The sequence below is a fragment of the Notolabrus celidotus genome, chromosome 1 (genome assembly GCF_009762535.1).
Source record: "Notolabrus celidotus isolate fNotCel1 chromosome 1, fNotCel1.pri, whole genome shotgun sequence".
Lineage (NCBI taxonomy): Eukaryota > Metazoa > Chordata > Actinopteri > Labriformes > Labridae > Notolabrus > Notolabrus celidotus.
The window spans coordinates 3975841-3996041 of NC_048272.1; the positions used below are offsets into that span (position 1 = coordinate 3975841).

General features: G+C 40.8%; 2 protein-coding genes across 4 annotated transcripts in view; one reads left to right on the top strand and one right to left on the bottom strand.

Moving 5' to 3' along the window:
- LOC117820607 (transmembrane protein 198-like) overlaps nucleotides 1–7564 on the top strand; it is a 25016-nt gene extending 17452 nt beyond the window's left edge. The window contains exons 2-6 of one of the 3 annotated variants that reach the window (XM_034694442.1): nucleotides 3253–3340; nucleotides 3559–3789; nucleotides 3931–4506; nucleotides 6241–6389; nucleotides 6498–7564. In XM_034694442.1, coding sequence (XP_034550333.1) covers nucleotides 3636–3789; nucleotides 3931–4506; nucleotides 6241–6389; nucleotides 6498–6647 — 1029 coding nt within the window. In that variant the 5' untranslated portion in view covers nucleotides 3253–3340; nucleotides 3559–3635 and the 3' untranslated portion in view covers nucleotides 6648–7564. The remainder of the gene's footprint in view (nucleotides 1–3252; nucleotides 3341–3558; nucleotides 3790–3930; nucleotides 4507–6240; nucleotides 6390–6497) is intronic. The other 2 variants (XM_034694450.1, XM_034694433.1) reach the window with 2 other exon arrangements.
- On the bottom strand, nucleotides 7344–15814 carry mmp19 (matrix metallopeptidase 19). The gene is made up of 9 exons (XM_034694421.1): nucleotides 15601–15814; nucleotides 15402–15487; nucleotides 15099–15229; nucleotides 13707–13916; nucleotides 13375–13620; nucleotides 11343–11468; nucleotides 9803–9967; nucleotides 9589–9716; nucleotides 7344–8565 (listed from the first exon to the last, which is right to left on the bottom strand). Exons 1-9 carry the CDS (start codon nucleotides 15694–15696, stop codon nucleotides 8335–8337), a joined length of 1419 nt encoding a protein of 472 aa, XP_034550312.1. The 5' UTR covers nucleotides 15697–15814; the 3' UTR covers nucleotides 7344–8334.
- Nucleotides 15815–20201: the final 4387 nt, after the last annotated feature.

Sequence of the window (20201 nt, forward strand, 5' to 3'; positions counted from 1 at the left end):
TGTTTGGGATTTGCACAGACACTGGGCTGCTTGTACTGAATGCATCTTTCACTGTGTTCAGTTTACAGAGGCAAGTATCTGCATGGAGGGGGCACTGTAAAATACATTCAGTAACTTCTTGTCTTTCACAGAATTTAACTGCCATACTCATTTTGAAGTCAAACCTTTATCAAACAGTTATCAATGTTCATGTGTGCCTCTTCAGTTTCTATCCTTCAAGTCGCTTCTGATCCGGGGACATGTGTTGTTCTCTGGGACAAAGTGACTTTGTGAACTGGTGATCTATAAAAAGTTGTCCATCAAGAATGATTGTGTATGTTGTGAAAATGTTAATTAATGGAAAATTGAAATGTATCACTAAACAAATTACCAACTCACTTACAGAACACATGGCTTTACTGCGAAACAGCTCCTGAAAAGATCTTAATGTATTGTTAAGATGACTTTATCAATCAATCAATCAATCAATCAATCAATCAATCAATCAACCTTTATTTGTATAGCGCCAAATCACCACAAACGTTATCTCAAGACGCTTTTACAAACATAGGAGGTTTAGACCACTCTATGTCAAATTATGAACAGAGACCCAACTTCAAGACAGGGTAAGACTCAGTCTGACCCCACCTTAATCCATCATGAACATTGCACATCGCAGTATTTAGCTAGTTACAGTGGCGAGGAAAAACTTTCTTTTAACAGGCAGAAACCTCAGGCAGAACCAGACTCATGTTAGACAGCCATCATGGGGGCGGCAGTAGCTCAGTCTTGGCTTGGGAACTGAAGGGTCGCCGGTTCGAGTCCCATTATGGACGAAGTTTGGCAAGTGGACTGGTGGCTGAAGAGGTGCTGGTTCACTTGCCTGGGCACTGCTGAGGTGCCCTTGAGCAAGGCACTGAACCCCCAACTGCTCAATAGCACGAGTGAAAAAAAATTGATTCCCCCCCCTGGGGATTAATAAAGTACCTATTAATGCCTCGACCGAGTTGGGTCTTGAAAGAGGGATAGAGGGGAGTAAGAGAGAGGTGATAGTGATGAGACTTACCTTAATATATATACATATATACAGTGGATATCAAAAGTCTACACACCCCTATTAGCATGGCACATCTTGAGGTGGCAGTATTTCCTATTCTTCTTTACAAAAGAGCTCCAAATCCATCAGATAGTGAGGGGCTCTCTTGTGCACAGCCCTCTTCAGATCACCCCACGGATATTCAACTGGATTCAGGTCTGGACTCTGGCTCGGCCATTCCAATACTTTAATCTTCTTCTGGTGAAGCCTGCTTTTGTTGATTTGGATGTATGCTTTGGTTCATTGTCATGTGGAAAGGTGAAATTCCTCTTCATCTTCATCTTTCTAACGGAGGCCTGGAGGTTTTGTGTTAAACTGACTGGTCTTTGTAACTGTTCATACTTCCCTCCACCTTGACTAAGGGCCCTGGTTCCAGATGAAGAAAAACAGCCCCAAAGCATGATGCTGCCCCCACCATGCTTCTCTGTGGGTATGGTGTTCTCTATGTGATGTGCAGTGTTGTTTTTATGACAAACATACCTTTTGGAATTATGGCCAAAAAGTTCAACCTTGGTTTCATCAGACCATGAAACATTTGCCACATGCTTTTGGGAGACTTCATGTATGTTTTTGAAACATGTTGTCAGGCTTGGATGTTTTTCTTCATAAGAAACAGCTTCCGACTTTCAACCCTACCCACAGCCGAAACATATGAAGAATAGGAGACATGTTGTCACATGTAGTACACAGCCAGTACTGGTCAGAAATCCCTGCAGCTCCTTTAATGTTGATGTAGGCCTCTTGGAAGCCTCCCTGAATAGTTTTCTTCTGGTCTTTTCATCAGTTTTGGAGGGATGTCCAGGTCTTGGTAATGTCACTGTTGTGACATAGGTCTTCAATGTGGTCCACGGTATATCCAATGCCTTGGAACATGTTTTGTACCCTTCTCCTGACTGATACCTTTCAACAATGAGATTCCTCTGATGCTTTGGAAGCTCTCTGTGGACCATGGCTTTTGCTGTAAGATGCAACTGAGGAAATGTCCTGAAAATCCTCCTAGAACAGCTGATCTTTATTGGGATTAATCAAAGTCACTTTAAATTATGACAGGTGTATATACTGAGTACTTTTTGTCATGAGTTTGAATGTGATTGGTCAATTTTGAACAAAGCCACATCCCCAGTTATAAGAGAGCGTGTGCACTTATGCAACCACTTTATTAATATTTATAAAAGATTTCAATTGTTTTTTTCAAATGAATTGTTCATGTTATAGGTCACATCAAAGGCGGAAAAAGTTCTGACATGATTTACCTTGGTCTCATTTTTTACATCACAAAACCTGACATATTAACAGGGGTGTGTAGACTTTTGCTATCCACTGTACACACACACACGCACACATATATATGGGGTTTTTTAAACCTCAGATTACCCCTTAACCCCTCATGACAGCCAGATTTCATTGAGCGTCTTGGCACATGGGCTAAAGTGAGTGAATAAGATGCTTGTGTATCTGCCCATGCACACTGAGACTCATAGCTTTAAGTGTTGAGTTTGTGACAGCTACACACACAGCAGACAAGAAGAAGTCCCAGTTGACCTGAAGATGTCACACTGTACTCAGGGGGTTCTTGAGTTTCCCTCCTTGATCATGATATACAATGTTTCCCACATGCAGATGATGCCTTGGCGGGCCGCCTAAGTATATTTTCAGCTTCCCAAGAACACACGTCTACAATTTTTAGGCTTCTTTTACTGACATCTGCGATCAATTAACTGGGGGGGGGGGGGGGGGTTGCCATTTGTGTCTAATAACCTGTAGACCCCGACCATAGACTGTATAAAATATGGACGTAGTATCCGTGACATCACCCATCTGTTCCTGAGCGCTGTTTTGAAGCCAATCGACGGCGGCAGCCATATTGGAAATGCAGAACTCAACCAGGCATAGTGTGACGTAAAGAGGCGGAGTTTGAGCCTCCTAGCCAACAGCTATGTGTTCCCATCAGGGAGTCAAGTCAGTCATGTCCTTATTTGGGCAAAAACTCGTAATCTTAATATCTTTTGAACCGTCGCGTTAGAAAAAAATTCACCCCCTGTACAGTGTGTGCCGATAGAGAGATTAGCTTCTTAGACCCAAGCCGTTTTTTGAACCAGGCTGTGAACATGTTTATTAATGCTGCAAAGATCGTCTTTTTTGAATTGGTGTCTTTGTGGTTTCCGGTGTTTCTGCAGCCAGCCTCAAGCGGATTCGGATTCTTGATAATATGTACTGCTGACAAAGAGTATCAAAGGATCCGACACATTCAAGAGAGACAAAGTGGTAGGAAGAGGGGCAAGACAAACCGGTGTGAAGGGGTTGAATAAAAGAACTAAAAGACAGTGAGGTAAAGAAATCAAAGTAGTTTGAAAACACACGTCACCTTGTTGCATCCTGCACCACTACAGGTTCTGTCATTTCATGGGAAACAATGATATATATTTGTTTTTGTTTTTGCTGCTTTCTTTTATTTCACTCTATTTTTTCTTCTTCCTTTTCAGTTGCCAGACCTGCCCCGATGGATTGGAGATAGAGTTCTACTCTTATCCTGAACTTCAGCCTCCCACATTCATCCAGGATGTCAGATCCCACGGGGCTGAGCTCAGAGGGGGCCGGGGCGGGCGTGTCCGAGGTTGATGCCTGTAGTTTGGAGATAGTGAGGAAATATGATGTCATCCCTGCCGTGATCTGCTCCATGTGTTGCCTCTTTGGCATCATCTACTGCTTCTTTGGTGAGAAACAGACCTTGACATCATCCAAGCTGAAACATAATGTTTCATGAATTACATAACACCCCACTGATTTCTAATCAGCATTGCCTGTTTCTTGTTAAAAGTGAACATCACTGATCTCTCCTGTTTCTCCTCTTTCAGGTTATCGCTGTTTCAAGGCGGTCATGTTCCTCTCTGGTCTGATGTTCGGCTCTGTCATCATCTTCCTGTTGTGTCACAAGGAGCATGTGCTAGACACTCAGCTGAGTGTGGAGGCCAGCGCAGGTATTGGACTCGGCATAGGCCTGCTGTGCGGTCTGGTCACCATGCTGGTGCGAAGCGTCGGCCTCTTCATGACCGGCTTGCTGCTGGGCCTCCTCTTGGCTCTCGCCGCCCTGCTGGTCACTCACCAGTTTTACACTCCCACCACAGTGTGGGTCCCACTCGGTGCTCTCCTGGGAACGGGCATGCTGTTTGCTGTGATGACGCTTCAGTGGCAGAAGCTCTTCACCATGATCTCCACGGCCGTGTTTGGGGCAGCCATCATGACAGTGTGCGCTGATTACTTTGTGGAGATGCTGGCGTTGGCCACGCATATGTATGACTGCCTACGACTCACACCGGGGCCTCCTCTCTGCTGGTACAGCTGGGTCATTCTGGGCATCTGGCCCGCCCTCAGCCTCATCGGAGTGCTGGTTCAATGGAAACTGACGGATGACAGTTTCTCACACACTGAGGGTAAGGAGGAAATATCATGAGGCTCTCACAATACATAGGTTACATGTATTGATCTGGATTTGTAAAGATTATTCTGTTTAAAAGCAGCTTACTCCTCCATATTGGAAAGTTCCTAAACTGTGAACTCCACGAACACTGATACGTTCAGCTGAAGGTCTCCAGTTGAACTTTTAAAACAGTATCACCGGTAGATCCGCATTCACGGTGGGCTGAGAGAAGACTACTGTTACAAGCTGCTGAATCAAGTGAATCACAGCGTCTTCTTTTTTTTTGAAAAGTACACACACATACAAAAAAGATAGAACAAATTAAAGAAAGAGAAATGAAGTGGATCACACGTGTGTGATGTTATTGTGGACGGCGGGCGGAATAAAAACACTGCAGGTAATCTACCAATCAGACACGTTCAGCTTTGCAGGCCCTGCCCCCCAAAAGCCCCGGGACCTTTGAAAAGTACTACCCCCTAGCAGGGACTTTTTAGGGGGGAGATTATCTAAAGTCGCTAGTTCTGGGGTAAAGTTCCTCTGGTTGGAAAACGCCCATAGGAACACATTTAAAGGCAATCCCAAAGTTACTACATGGGTTATCACAAGTTTGCCCTGGGCTGGAACAGCCAACCAGAAACACACAAATCGGCCCTTTACTCAGTCTTGTTAATATTTTTTTTTGTGATATTTTCTTGAGAAAGATTATGTGAAAATGTATCCTTGATTTTTTTCACTTACAATTAACAAGAGACATTTTAAATCAAGCACAAACAGGAAGTAAATTCTGCAGTAGTTAATAAAGACGGTTCAGAAAACACAATATAGACAATTTTGAGACACATTGGCAAAGCATTGCACATTCAAATCATTAGCAAATACAAGTATTATAATTATCAACTCTAATACATGCAAATAATTTATACCTAGAAAATATATCTTAAAACCCTATTAACTGCTGATGATAGGTATAAATGATCGTACAGTCTGTTAGAGATATTGTACAGTGAATGGGTGGTTATGCAAATAAGGATCCTGACAGGGTGAGCAGGACACTAACAGGTCTCATATGGAAGGGATTCTAATTTACATCACGACCCATTCACCATACATCATCCTGCTCATTACCCAGCTACTAACTAAAGTCAGTCATCCTTCTTCTCTGGGCTTTGCAGTTGATTCACGTCTAAAAAATGAGGCAGATGTCCCAACTTTGACTGTTGTTGCTTTATCCCTTAGTTACTTTAGAGCTATCAGCAGCTAAGGGATGAACTTACCGGCTCTGCTGCTGTTGTCTGGATTGCAGGACAGGGTCTTGCCCGACATTTCTTAACATAGATGAGGTCCTGTAGCTCCCCAGGCTGCTCTCATATCTTTGCCCAGTATCTGTTATTATTCACCAACTCTAAAGACCAGCCTGAGATGGAAGCTAACTTTTTGCCACAGTGTCAACAGGCAAAGATCCTTTTAGCAAATTGATTTAATATGACGTATTTGAGTTGTCCTTGGTGTTGCTTCTGCGATCATTTATTCATAAGTTTATTTCTCTGTGTTCTTTGTGCTTGAGCTCATAATTGTACTCTTCTTAGTTTGATAATTATTGGAAAAAAAAATCATTTTTGGACAATTTATTTATTGGACTACTTAAAACATGTTGTTCTACTATGTGTCATAGTCTGACTGAAATGACTATTTGTTAAATGAAGAGATCTTAAAGGCTGCTTCTGAATTTTTCCTCCTCTCCTTGTAGTTGTTATCAGTCGGAGACAGAAGAGAGTCCAGCTAATGCGGATTCGTGAGAAGGACGCCAAGAAGCGCCAGCAGGCAGGTGGGCAGGAAGGCACATACCGCCGTAAACCCACCCCAGTGAAACGTTACGCTGGGGATCTACTGGCACCGGTCAGTGTCACCCAACATGGCGTGTGCTGCAAAACTGATGCCATAAATTCTTTATCACCTAACTTCTATTGTATCTCACTCATCTCATTCTCTCTCTCTGTTCCCCAGAGCTACCTGCAAAGTCTGCGGGACAGACAGATGGGCACCGGCACTTCCCTTAGCAGCCTGGGAACTGCCAACCACACCATGATTGACCTGGACTTCGACACCGGGTCCACTGCCCCCCTCACAACAACGACCCCCGTCATCAGGGTCTGAGGAACACAAAGATGCGAAAGGACTGAGTGGTGCTCTCTGGTTCTCCAGCTGTGTCTGCCTTAAGTAGAGTAGAACAAATATACTGATCCCCTAGTCAAGGATTTACCCTGCCTTCAGACCGACCCGGAGCGAGGACTTGTGTCCGCCTGGGTGTTCAGTGGAAGAGACAGAATATGTGTCAAACTCCTGTTTGGTGAAAACTATAACCACTGCAAGCTGTGTGTTTCTCTGAGAGACACTCCAGACTGATTTTTACATAGTAAGGTCCTTGATTTCTTCTCGTTATGTATTAAATGCTTAAGAAGCAAGTACGAGCCTCAAGAACGAGCGTGTGTCTGTTTTGGTTGTGAATAGGACAAAGCAATATGTTTGACATTACATGTACTGTACCTAAACGTTAGTCATTGCCATGAAGTGTTGTGTTATTTCCTGTGTGGTCTTAAAATTTCTGAAAGTTTGTTGAATGACTTTTTTTCTTTGTTGTAGATGGAGTGAGAGTAAAATAGAATATGTAGTAGGATAAGTGGAAGTATGAAAGTGAAGCATAACTAAACAATGCAAATGAAATAGTCTGTTATTAAAAGCTCTTTGACTGAGCTTTTGGCCGAATCTTTCCCAGCAGCACTCTTAATTCTGCGACTTCTTTATGTGTCAGAATACAGTAGGTGAAGATTTGTGTACTGTAAGCTCGCAGAGTAAACTTTTTATAATTTATTTTATATAATGACAAAGTACATGGTAGATTTGAAAAAAGGGCAAAAAAACAAAGCATGTCTGTTGTTCATTTGTAGATTTTTAAATAATGATACCTTTTGTTGTTTGGAATTGGCAGGGACAAAGCACTTTGTTACCTGAACATGTACATACCTGTTGATAGAAATGTTAAAGATAAATAAATGTGTTTGATACAAAAACCAGATTCTGCTCTTTGGTTAAGTCTGATAAATTACACTGTTTGTTTCTTTGAGCTCTTTGCAACACTGGCATTACTCATCAGATTTTCATGAACAAAAAAGAAGGTCATGGAGAGGATTTCCTACTCTGCAAGTGGTTGGGGTTGCCATGGTGCAAGTATTTTTTGTGTCAGACAATACAGTAAAGACCAGGCTTTGATCACAATGAACAATTTGCCTTTGTACCACTTTTGGTGCAAGAAACTGCAGTCAAAAAGACAGTTTAACAGCGGACATCACGTCTTGTGTAATTGTAGAAAAAGTTTCACTTAAGACACACACGTAAGCCACATGATTTCTCACAGTCCAGTGTGATTCACAAGATAATGGATGTGTTTAGCTACATTTTAAAGCGTTGCATAATAAAGGCTTAACAGAAAGTGCACACTCCCATCATATTACATCTTACAGAAAGTATTAAGACACATAATCCAAGACATATGTTTGAGAGAAAAACAGAAGGCATTCCTTGATTTCTCCTTGAGATCATACAAAAGTTGCATAACACACACACGCAGTCACAAAAACAAACTCATTTATGCTCAGAAACTAAACAATAATCCTGCTGGAGCAGGGAGTCACTTGTTTGAATTCAGATCCAGTGAAATAAAATCAGCTCAGCTATGAATCACTGTCGTTGAGGTTCCATAGTTGTCAATGCCCCTAGAGTGGAACCAGCGCCCCCTGCTGGTTGATCACCTCTTTGTACCTGTTGCCCTCTGGTGGTGGACCCCCTAGCATTGCATCCAGCGCTCCTTCTTGCTCAGTGGGTATCCTCTGTCGACCCGCAGCATTTCATTCATGCGCCAGTACTCGTCCCCCTTAAAGAAGAACACCTTCCCATTGGTCCAGGTGAAGGCTGCATCCGGACTGGAGGGGACCCCGGAGAAGAGCATGGAGAGCGGTTTAGGGTAGAAGGATAAGTCATTGTACTTCATCTCGTCCCACTGCCAGTGATCTGAACCCTACACAGCAGACACCAAAGAGAGAGATGGGATAAGAATAAGAATGAAAAACAATCAAATAAGCAGTGATGATAATATAAAATACTCAGACATATAGCCTAGTTTGGAATAATTTCATTCATTTTAAATGAGGATGTAACATGCATTATCATTGAAACAGAAGAAAACCATCACTCACATCCCTACAATTATTTTATTTAATTATTTACCTATTTATACCTTTATTCATTTATTCTGTTTTTTAATATTTTTCCTTTCTGTGTTTTCTGTGCCTGTGCCTGTGGATGAATTACACTATTTATTCTTGTTCATTACATAGATAGATAGATAGATAGATAGATAGATAGATAGATAGATAGATAGATAGATAGATAGATAGATAGATAGATAGATAGATAGATAGATAGATAGATAGATAGATAGATCTTTATTTGTCCTTAATAAGAAGATTTGTTGTCACCGTCTCTACAACAATACATGTATAAAACACAAATAAACAATAACATCCACCCAGCCTCACAACAATGGTGCACATCATCCCACATATATACACACCGGACACATATGAGCACACCGGACACATATAACACACCGGACACATTACATGGCCATTTTATTTAGCAGTGCTATAGCCAATGGGACAAAGCTTCTGTCAAACCAAGCTCGCCTATGGGGATCTGTATCTGCGACCAGGTGGGAGTAGTGTGAAGACTGAGTAGAGGGGGTGTTAGGGGTCCAGTGTTATAGTGCATGCTCTGCGTATGATGGCTCTGTTGTATTAGAACCATACAAGGATGATTTAACACCTGCATATTGAAAGGATGCTAGAATTCACACAACATTCTGAAAGATATGATGCTTGTACTCTTTTTGAACATTTAATTCTAGTACCCTATTAAAGTTATGAAAAGCAAATAAAAAAAGATGTTGTAAAAGAAACAGAATATCTGTAAGAACGCTAATGAAAAAAGAGACATTTGTGTGTGTAAAAACTGATGGGAGTCTAATTTTGATCAAACATACCTTGATAAAGACCAGTTTCTTGTTCTTCTCCAGGTACAGGGCTGCATCGATACTGTGAGGGATCTTTTTGACCTCTTTGGGGTAGCCCCAGTCCAGACTGAAGCCGGTGTACCTCCACACTTTGCTGCCTGTGACCACACACAGAGTGATCGTTGTTTATGTGGAGAAGTGAAGGTGTTAACAAGACAGAAGTAAATAAAGACATCAACTGTACCTTTGAGAAAGTATGTCTTGTTGGTTCTTGGAGAGTGCACAGCAGCATTCAGGTTCCCAGGAAGAGTCGTCCAGAGCCGGGTGATCTTAACTGGTGTATTGTGTCCCATATCAGAGATGGTCCAGACGTAATCACCACTGAATGCAAATGTTTTCCTCCATGGACCTGAAAAAAAACAACACTGAGCTACTGAACTGTTTCGGACATATTTTAGGATTGTGCTGTAGTCCTAAAAAATAATTATTTGTATCAATCAATCAATCTTTATTTGTAAAGTGCCAAATGTATAAATGTTATCTCAAGACACTAGCAGGTCTAGACCATAGGCTACGTTAAATTGTTAACAAAGACCGAACATCAAGACAGGATCAGATCCAGTCCCCTCTTACTGACAGGACTCAATCTTATCTCATCTAAATCCACCATGAGCATTGCACCTCGCAGTATTTAGCAAGTTACAGCAGCAAGGAAAAACTTCCTTTTAACAGGCAGAAACCTCGAGCAGGACCAGACCCATGTTAAAGTGATACATTTTGGGGCAATTTTTCCATTATTGATAGGACAGCTGTAGAGAGACAGGAAATGTGAGGTGTAGAGAATGGGGGAAGACATGCAGCAAGACATGGTCACGGCTGGGAGTCGAACCGGCGACCTCTGCAATGAGGACTATAGCCTCTGTATGTGGGGCACTTAGACCGCTAGGCCACCAGCGACCAGACCCATGTTAGAAAGTCATCTTCCTCGACGAGTTGGGGTTGGAAAGAGGGATAGAGGAGAATAAGAGAGAGAGGGAGAGATGATAGTGATGAGACAGATAGTAGTACAACTAGCTGTAGAGACAGGGAGACACAGGCAGACATGGCTGCCCAGAGAGGAGCGTCTATGTGCTCACTGCTCTACAGGGGACATAGAGACAGAGATGCACTTCCTCCTCCACTACAGCAAGTTCTCTTCACTAAGAGATTCCCACTACAGGGACATTACTAAAATAGTCACAAACTTCCCAACATTAACCCCAGAAGAGAAACTGTCAGTTCTCCTGGGGGAAGGGTCAGCAGCTCCTCTGGCTGCTAAATATGTGTCTGCCTGTCACAGCCTGAGGGACGCACCATCCCATAATATCTGATTTTGGGTGAAGGTTTTATGAGCATACAGCATCAAGTGAGGACATTGAGATATGCTGTATGGGTAATCGTTCATTAATGTGTATAAAATATGTAATATATAATATGTAATTAATATATATGTAATGTACTGTATGTGTATGAATTTTATGTGCTTTGGCAATAACATGTCTTTGTTCATGCCAATAAAGCAAAATTGAATTGAATTGAAATAGTAGTAGTAGTACTAGCAGTAGTAGAACAGTGAATTATGTATGATAGAACCGAGAAATACTGAAAAGCTGAAGCCCATTTACAAAGACAAGCACGTCTCAATGTATCTCTCCTTCTCTGTCTCTACCTCTATCCCACTCTCTGTTCATCATGAGTCCAGGTTTGATTAAGGTTTCTGCCTTTTTGACCTTTTTATTACTCACCCAACATGATGGCATCCAGGTCAGCAGTGCAGGGGTCAGGTATACTCTCAGTCTCATGGCTGCTCTCTGTTGGAGTCTGAGTGCCTGAGTAGGTCGATCCTGGTAAAGTGCTGCTGACCTGTTTACCTACAAAGCAGAAAGTTACAAAATTTCAGGAGAGTAAACTACAATCATATCATGTCTTCGTGATGGTAACAGTTAATAAGTTGGTGGCTCACAGCATGTGTTAAATGCTGCACATAATGTCAAAATTATCTGAAAAGGACTGAGTGGGAGACGGAAATAGGGGTACCCCTCACTCAGGAATTTTAGGAAACATGTCTTAAAAATATTCACCGGTGCTCAGTAAATACTAGACTGAATCTGATACAATTCGAAATAATTCATAGGTTGTACTACTCAAAAGTAAAAGTAAACAAGATGTATCCCAGTGTATCAGCATTGTGTAACAAATGCAAGCATCAAGCTGGCACCCTTACACACCAACTATGGACCTGTCCTAACCTTCACTCATTTTGGACTTCAGTGTTTCATTTTTACTCCAAAGCATTCAACAAGAAATGGTTGCCCGACCCCCTGGTGGCCATTCTGTGAGCTACTAGTGACACCACCCTGAACTTTGGCAGTGACAAGTGGGCTGTATATGTTGGTGCTACTTTGGCTAAAAAACTTGTTTTGAGATTATGGAAGTCTGATGCTGTGCCTTCATTTGAGATGTGGCTGAGAGAGCTGGGCGAGACCCTGCATATGGAAAAGCTGAGATTCAAGAATGCAGGAAGGATGAGAGTGTTTGATAAGGCATGGGGACCAGTGCTGAGACATTTAAGTGGTCTGGGGGAGAGTGTTAGTGTGGGATGAGAGATTAAGAATAACCCTGTAACACTGATGGCTGTGTGTTCTACCTGTTTTAATCTGTCATTTAATGACTTGAATTTTGTTTAGATTTATTTTTACCGTCTAGCACAGGGGCGTCAAACTCAGTTCAGTTCAGGGGCTGCATACAGCCCAAGTTGATCTGAAGTGGGCCAGACCAGTCAAATCATAAAATAATGACCTATAGAGAAGGACAACTCTAAATCTGTCCCTTTGTTTTAGTGCAAAAAGGTACAAGAACATTCTGAAAATGTTCACATTTAATGAACTATCTTTCTACAAACTCAGCTGTTGTATTTTTCGCCACGATGAGTCTCAAAGTGGGGCAGAATATTTAACTCTTTAAGCCCCGAAACCTGCTGCGAAAAAACACCAAATACACAGGTTACCCAGTCACCTGACCCAGAGGGTAATGTTTACAGCAAAAGAACAGATAGATTATAATATTAAACAAGGTAAAGTTAACTATTCTGATCCCTCAGCTCCAGCATGAACAGTTTGCTTGCTGGACAGTGTTGTATGCAGGGGTGTAGTGCAAGTGTTAGTAGTTAGTGGATCATCTTATAGTGCTCTAAAAAGTCTTTAAGAATCTCAACCGAATTATGCAAACACCAAGTCATCTATTTTCTCACTTTGAGAAAAAAGTCCTGGAAAAAAAGTGCTGTTCAGGTGCGCTCCGTCAGCACTGATTGTATGCAACCCCCAGAGGACAAATTTGAAATAGTAGTTACTGTTATTGAAAAATTGCAGTTAATGTCTTCTCTGTAATTTTTTGACTTCACAAAGTTGTTTGGCGGGCCGGATTGGAACCTCTGGCGGGCCGGTTTTGGCCCACAGGCCACATGTTTGACACCCCTGGTCTAGCGTGAGTCTTGATTTTACGTTTTTTTTTTCTGCCCATTATTATGTACAAAATCTGCTAAATAATATTCATTACTATTACTATGATTGTATGTTCTTTAAGGCCGCTGTTATGTTGTTATAAGAACATGGAAACATATGATTGCTTCTATTTGTCAATGTAAACTGTATACAATGATAATGTGCAATAAAAAAATAAATAAAAAAAATAATCTGAAAGCTGATACTGGCCAGCTGTCTATTTTGAATTTCTCTATGTTACTCTGATCCTGTCACATGGGCCTCCTTCAACTCTCACCATACAATGCCTGGATGCCTCTGATGTCATCAAAATGCAGCCTGAAGTTGGCCTGGTATCCAGTGTAGACCGGAGCCATCAGAGCTCTCCTAAACTCTGAGTGAAGCAGGCCGATGGCGTGCCCAATCTCATGAGCTGCTACAATACGTAGATTAGAGCCGTAATATGTCCCCTCAGTCCAGAACTCATCTTCATCAAAGTGGACTATACCAGATTCTGGTGACTCAGCATGGGCCAAAACATGACCTGTGTGAAAAACATTAAACATGTAAAGCCACGGCAGTTTTTATTTCATGGGTGAAGAAAGAACCAGTTGAAGGAAATATACTTACCAGGGCCATCAAATGGGACAAAGCAGCCGTCTTTCTTATGGAAGGAGATCTTGATGTCAGCTCTTCCATAGCTGACCTCCCTGAACGTCAGAGGAGTCACATCACTCCAGTACTTGAAGGCAGAGCTTATGGCTGCATCCACGTCAGATTTCTTCATGTCAGGTGTGTAGTTGTAGATGCGGTAAGTCAGACTCTTCTTTCTCCAACGACCTGGGGCAAAAGGTTTTTTTGTGCTGAGTCACCAAATTAAAACTATCAAACTTACACATACACAATCAGTGAGACCAGATTAAGACTCATTCAACAACACTTTTTCAGATTCCAAACAAAAACACCTTATGACACTTCTTCCTAAAGCACTTGTAGTGTCTATAGTAAGAATTAAGTATTGCATTTATGTGTTTTAAGGAGTGGTCTTGTACTGTCATGTTCAAAGTGAAGGAAAGAGTACACCAGTTCCACATTGGAATATCCAGACCATGATATCGTCACCCAATTAAAATAATGGCCTAAGTCATTTTTTGACAAAAAATTGTTTTTGGCCTAAATCATCTCTTGATGATTCTGGCTACCTCTGGTTAATCACCTTAATCCTTAGTTGAAGGATAATGCTCTTGATGCCCTATAGGACAACAGCCTCTGTCAAGAGGGTGACTTGGGCCATTTTATTCTTCTCCTAAGTCAAAATGTTTGATTCCTTAGGATAAAATGTCTGACTTGGGCAATTGAACAAGCTTTCATGATGGCAGCTGCTTCAAGAAGCAACATAATCTATAGTGCAAAAGAAGCTTTAAACATGATTCTTTCTCTGCCAATCAAAGAGAGGAAGTTCCAGGACCTTCAGTCCATGAAAAATGTGATGCCTGTCGAGTGTCATCATGTCTTTGACAATGTGCCACATAGTTAGGCAAATCAAGATGAGCAAGAATGAAGATTCAGGGGATAAACTGATTAGTACTGGGATAGGTACAAAAACCCAGCATAGAAGAGCTGGACAAGTGAGGAGAGGGACATGCCTCCTCAGCGTTTGTTCAATTTAGGTTAGAGTTATTTATGTTTTGAGTTTGCTTTATGGAATTAAAGGACAAGTTTAATAAAAACCCAGCAAAGAAGACATGGAGAAGTGAGGAAAGGGACTGCCTCCTGACCAATTTGATTTACCTGACATTTGTTTAATTTAACTCAGGGTAATTTCAGTTTTGAGTTTGCAGTCAAATGAAAGGGCAGTTTAAGCCAGGTTTAAAGTTGCCTAAGTCACACTAGAATGTTTGAAAATTGGCCTTAGTCACTTTATTCTTTAATGTTACATAATTGACACACAATGTTCTATGTATGTCAAGAGTCATCCACTGTCAAGGCCTTGAGATAATGAGTATGTTTTCCTTGACTCACCATTTACTTTGTATTTGTGCTGTTTCTTGTTGAAGTTGTCCTCCATGCCACAGCGGGGCGCTCTCATCACACTCAGAGTGGCTTCATCTAGCTCTCCAGTAGGTGGCAGGTCGCTCACTCTCTGAAAAACCCTGCAGACAAAAAACATTCACATCTGCAACCTGATTTTGAAACACAATGCGGGCTGCTACCATCCTCATCTGACCCCTGAAGATCAAACAGATCACATACAAGCACAATAAGTGTTTTAAATATAACTTTTTGTCTTTGCTACCTCCTTGGGAGCATATCAATCTAACTTACCTGAGAGCTTCTATGACCTGCTCCAGGTTTTCAGGGTCCTGTGGATCAGCGTAGTCGCTCAGGTATCCAAACTGCTTCAAATAGGCCTGTGTGGAGAGAGGCAAACAACAAAGCTCTTGGTATACTGGAATAAAACCTGCTTTAAACATAAAATGTGCCTTTTTTTTTTAAAGCATATTGAATAAAGTTATAATCTTACCTTTGCTTCATTTAGTTCTGTCCACTCCACAGCTGCACAGAAGGCTCCACTGAGGTTAAGCAGCAGCAGCAGCAGCAGCAGCCCTGTAGTCTCCATATTGAAGTTCAAACAAAGAGTTTTCTGTCACTAATATCCAGGTCAGATGCTGACAGTGTGAGGAGTGTTCAGAGGAGTCCCACAGCAGACTCTGTTTGCTCTCAGAGTTTCTGCAGCAGCTTTAAACTCAGCCCGGGGTGCATGAGTCAGTCCTGTGGCTACGATGATCCACCTCTGAAGAATGAGGATGACAAGAGCAGCCAGCTGACCACAAGCCAACACGTCTACTGTTGAAGTGTACAGCTGCTCACAGAGGACCAGGATCCCCAGCAGCCCAGGTCCAAACATTACACATCTTTACCAGGTTTAGCTTCTGGGTAAACGTACCCGCCCTGGACAAAACTATCCCATAACATGCACATTCAACAACTTCAGGGTCTAAGCTTTTGTGTAGTTAAACAGTCCTGTCCTTCAACAACGTGTATTACAGCTCAATTATTGTCCCAACCACTGGTCTCACCTGACACAAATATTTATTACTCAAACACAATTTAATCCATTATAAGGCACATCCATGCTTGCAAATAGATGAGACATAGGTTTGGAATGCAATAACATGGTATCAACAACAATAATATCTAATTTTGAGTTTAAAAAAATGTTAAAATTGAAATTGTGAAAGATTTAGAGGCACACACCTGTGCATAGGGTTAAGTGGAATTTTGGCAGTAAATTTATAGCCTACAACAAACTAATAACCACTTGTTGCATTGAGGGTTAGTCACAAAAACATGAAAGTCCCTCTGCAGAGACAGAGTTCGGTATGTCTGTTCTGATCTTCTGAAAAGGGATTTGGCAACATTGCAAACTTGGGACCACTCCCTCTGTAGATATAAGGATTCCAGGAGAAAAAGGTTCTTGTTACCAGGTGACTATACACTAACAAAAACATTCTATCCCCAACAAACGTACTTTTTGTTCTCAGGCTGCTTTGAAGTTCTTCTCTCCCACAGCGGCCAGGAAGTTTTCCATAAAGCTTTGAGTCAAAGTGTTGAGTTAGAAATGGAAATGTCAGATTCAGATTCAGATTCAGAGAACTGTATCAATCCCAGAGGGCAATTTGGTTTGCAGTGTACCAGCTTGTTGATAAACAACAAAAACACTAACAAACAGACAAACAACACTCAACAGTCAACATGTCAGTGACAACATCAGTGTAAGGTGGAGCTTATCAGCAGGTAGACTGCTGTGAAGCGCCCTGGAAGCAAGGTCATGCATAATGTCACAAAAATCAGAACACCCTTTAATACATTTGAATATACTTTTGTTGAGACATTATGTGTAGACATTTGACATTTACAACATGAGTGGTATAAGATCCTGGTTGCTACTGCTTTAAGTGTTAAATTTGCAAAAAGTCCAGCTGGTTTCAAGATGCTCATATGGAAACTTATATCCAAACTGAAGGTAAGGGGATAAGTAGAGCTTTTAAATACTGCCTGTAATATAGAAACAAACTCAAACCCTGAGACACATCACTGATGGGGTGAAGATAAAGCTACCATCTTAATAGGCCCAAAGAAATATTGAAAATTAGCATTAAGATAAAAATGATGGACACAAATCATACATTTTTTCTTGTTTATTCTTCCTCCTTTTTTTATTGCCCTCTAACAGATGTCTTTTGCAGTCCACACTGCACATTCCTTACTGTATCACAACTTCACACACACAGAGAAATTAAACCAAGGCATTGTGCGCTGCTTTTGCATTTACCACCAATGTGACACAATTCTGTGTATTTGCTGATGAAGGAGGGGACCAAACCCCTGTCAGCTTTTTCTGCTTCCTATTGACTGTAAATGTAGAATGTGACACACTCATTGTTACTGACATTGAAATGAGGGAACAGAAAAAATGAATAACCAAGAAGTGGGAGTATAGTAAGGCCTATTTCTGGATGAGGCTGTTTTTAACTTGTAACCAGCCATCTGTATACCAAATACCACAACACAGCAACATCATACTAAGTTTCATATTCTACAGAAGAAATCTCTGTTTCCCCCTATTTTCTGTCATTTCCCTGAAGACTGGATGAGTAGTTCTGCACACTTACTCAGAGCAGCATCAAACGTCTGAAATGGACAGAACACATCAATTCTGTTAAAAGTCATGGTCTTTCCTAAAAACATATAAAACCTGTTTAATTTATCTGTTTGATGCACATTCCCTGACCGCAGTTTTAGTCATTTGTGACTCAAAGACAGATCAGAATGAAAAGCTTAAAACAAACATGATTAAGAAACAACTTCATAACTGGGTCAACAGCCTGTATAGGACCAGGACCAATAAACAAATGACTCCCACAGCAGATATCGTCCATGAAAAAGTCCATATGTATCAAATTGACTCAAACTTTTTATTGCACAAGGCTTCTTCTGCAATCACTGTTAGTCTCTGCACAACATGACATATCTTTAATACTCATGTATCCTCCTTTCCTTTCTCCTGGTCATCTTCCTGCCAGCTGTAACATCTTAGTGCACAGGATGCTGCCTGAGTCACTTCATATCCTGTTTTCCTCTGTTACCACATGCAAGGAAACACAAACTAACACTTTGTCTGAGTGTTGATGTCTTTGTGGATAGTTTGTTGAGCTTACAGTGTATGTCCTTGTGATTGTCTAGGTCTGTGGAAATGCAGAAAGGTGCTGTGGAAAAGAATTTCCCCAAGGGGACAATAAAGTCCAAAGTCTAGAAGTAGGACAGGATACATAGAGAAGGTTTTGTTTTCTTTCTTTTGCTTGAATGGTGTTTTTTTAAGCTTAGATTTAGGAGGCTGAGCATCAATAGCAAAATCAAGACACAAGTCCAGAAGAGATGAATCTGCTGCTGATACTTAATACTGCAGTATCAATCAAACATTATGAAAAACTGAACATAACATATATTAAATTAATTAAGAATGCAGAGGTGCAACAAATTGTTGATCTATTTATTTATCCAAACCAACATCAGGTTTCATAAACATGTAAAAAGTACAGACATGTAGTCATGTCATCTTGTCTATAACTATATTTGTTCTGTGAGTCTTCTGTTATGACTCTTCTCCTCCCACTAAGTGTCCTCTCAGCTCCCAAAGAGAAAAAAAAGCAAACTGGAAAAGATGAAAAACTGTTAAAATGCTGTCGTCTCAGACAATGGTTTCTGGAAATGACTTTCAGCTCATGCAGCGATTTCCACTGCAGAGACGTGTCTGTTTTTATTGGTGTTCTGCCAGAAGATCACAGATCATAGACATCCAGTCGGGGTTTTAGGCCTTTTCCTTTTTCAACTTTAACAGAGAAGTATCCAGATTATCTCAATCGCTTCGTTATATTATGTACTGTAGATTTTTAAATCGCAAGTTATTTGCAATTTTCCACTAAAGAACATTATTCTGGAATGGTTGAGCTATTTGCTGACACAGAAAATATCATCTTACCATCAATACTATTATATTATATATATATATGTTATATTAACATTATTGTTTCTTGTTTGCCCAACTGTCATGCACATCTGTATGCTGATGACACTGCACTGTGTTGTATTGCTGATTCTACTCAACTTACGGTCAGTAATCTACAAGCCTCTTTTAACAAGATACAAAACAAAAGTGATGCTATTCTCCAGAGCCAAATCAATATAGCACAATTATATCAATATAGTCACAAAAACAGGATTAAAAATTGAAATAGTCACAGAGTATAAATATCTAGGTATTTACATTGATGAAAAACTCAATTTTAAAGTACATATTAATTATCTTGCAGACAGACTCAGACAAAAAAAATGTCTATTTCTATAGAAACAGATCTATATTTCTAATGTTTTGTAGAAAGAGAGTTGTGGAGGCTGTTTTTATGTCTGTCTTGGATTATGGGGACATAATCTACAGAAACGTGCCATCCTCAACCCTCAAATGCCTTGACTCCATTTATCACTCTGCATTACGATTTATTACAGGTGACCCCTTTCACACACATCAGTGCATTCTTTACAACAAGGTTGGCTGGCCCTCTCTCCATGAAAGACACGATATCCATTGGTATCTTTTTATCCATAAAGCTGTTTTAGGAAAATGACCACCATACCTCACTGAACTTCTTAATTACCCAGACCGTTTATATCAGACTCGAACCACAAACCAGCTGCTTTTGCATGTTCCTCGAGGTCGGTCAGAACTGGGAAGGACCGCTTTTTGTTTCTCTGCTCCTGACTCCTGGAATAAGTTGCAGCAGTGTCTTGAATTAAATGCACTTTTAACTTTTGGACAATTTGGAATCTTGACTTTTAACCTTTCAACCCTGCTTTGTAACTGTATTAGATAGGTTAACCTGTGTATATTTATTGTATCATTTTAACCACCGACCATTCCTATTTTAGTGCTTTTATAGTCAATCCCTAACACCTCCTTTTATTTGTATTATTTGATTTGATATTTTTATTGTTTTTATATCCAAATAAAAAACATTATCCTATTTGATGACTTTGATACTCTTAATGCATTGTTGTTTGTTTTTT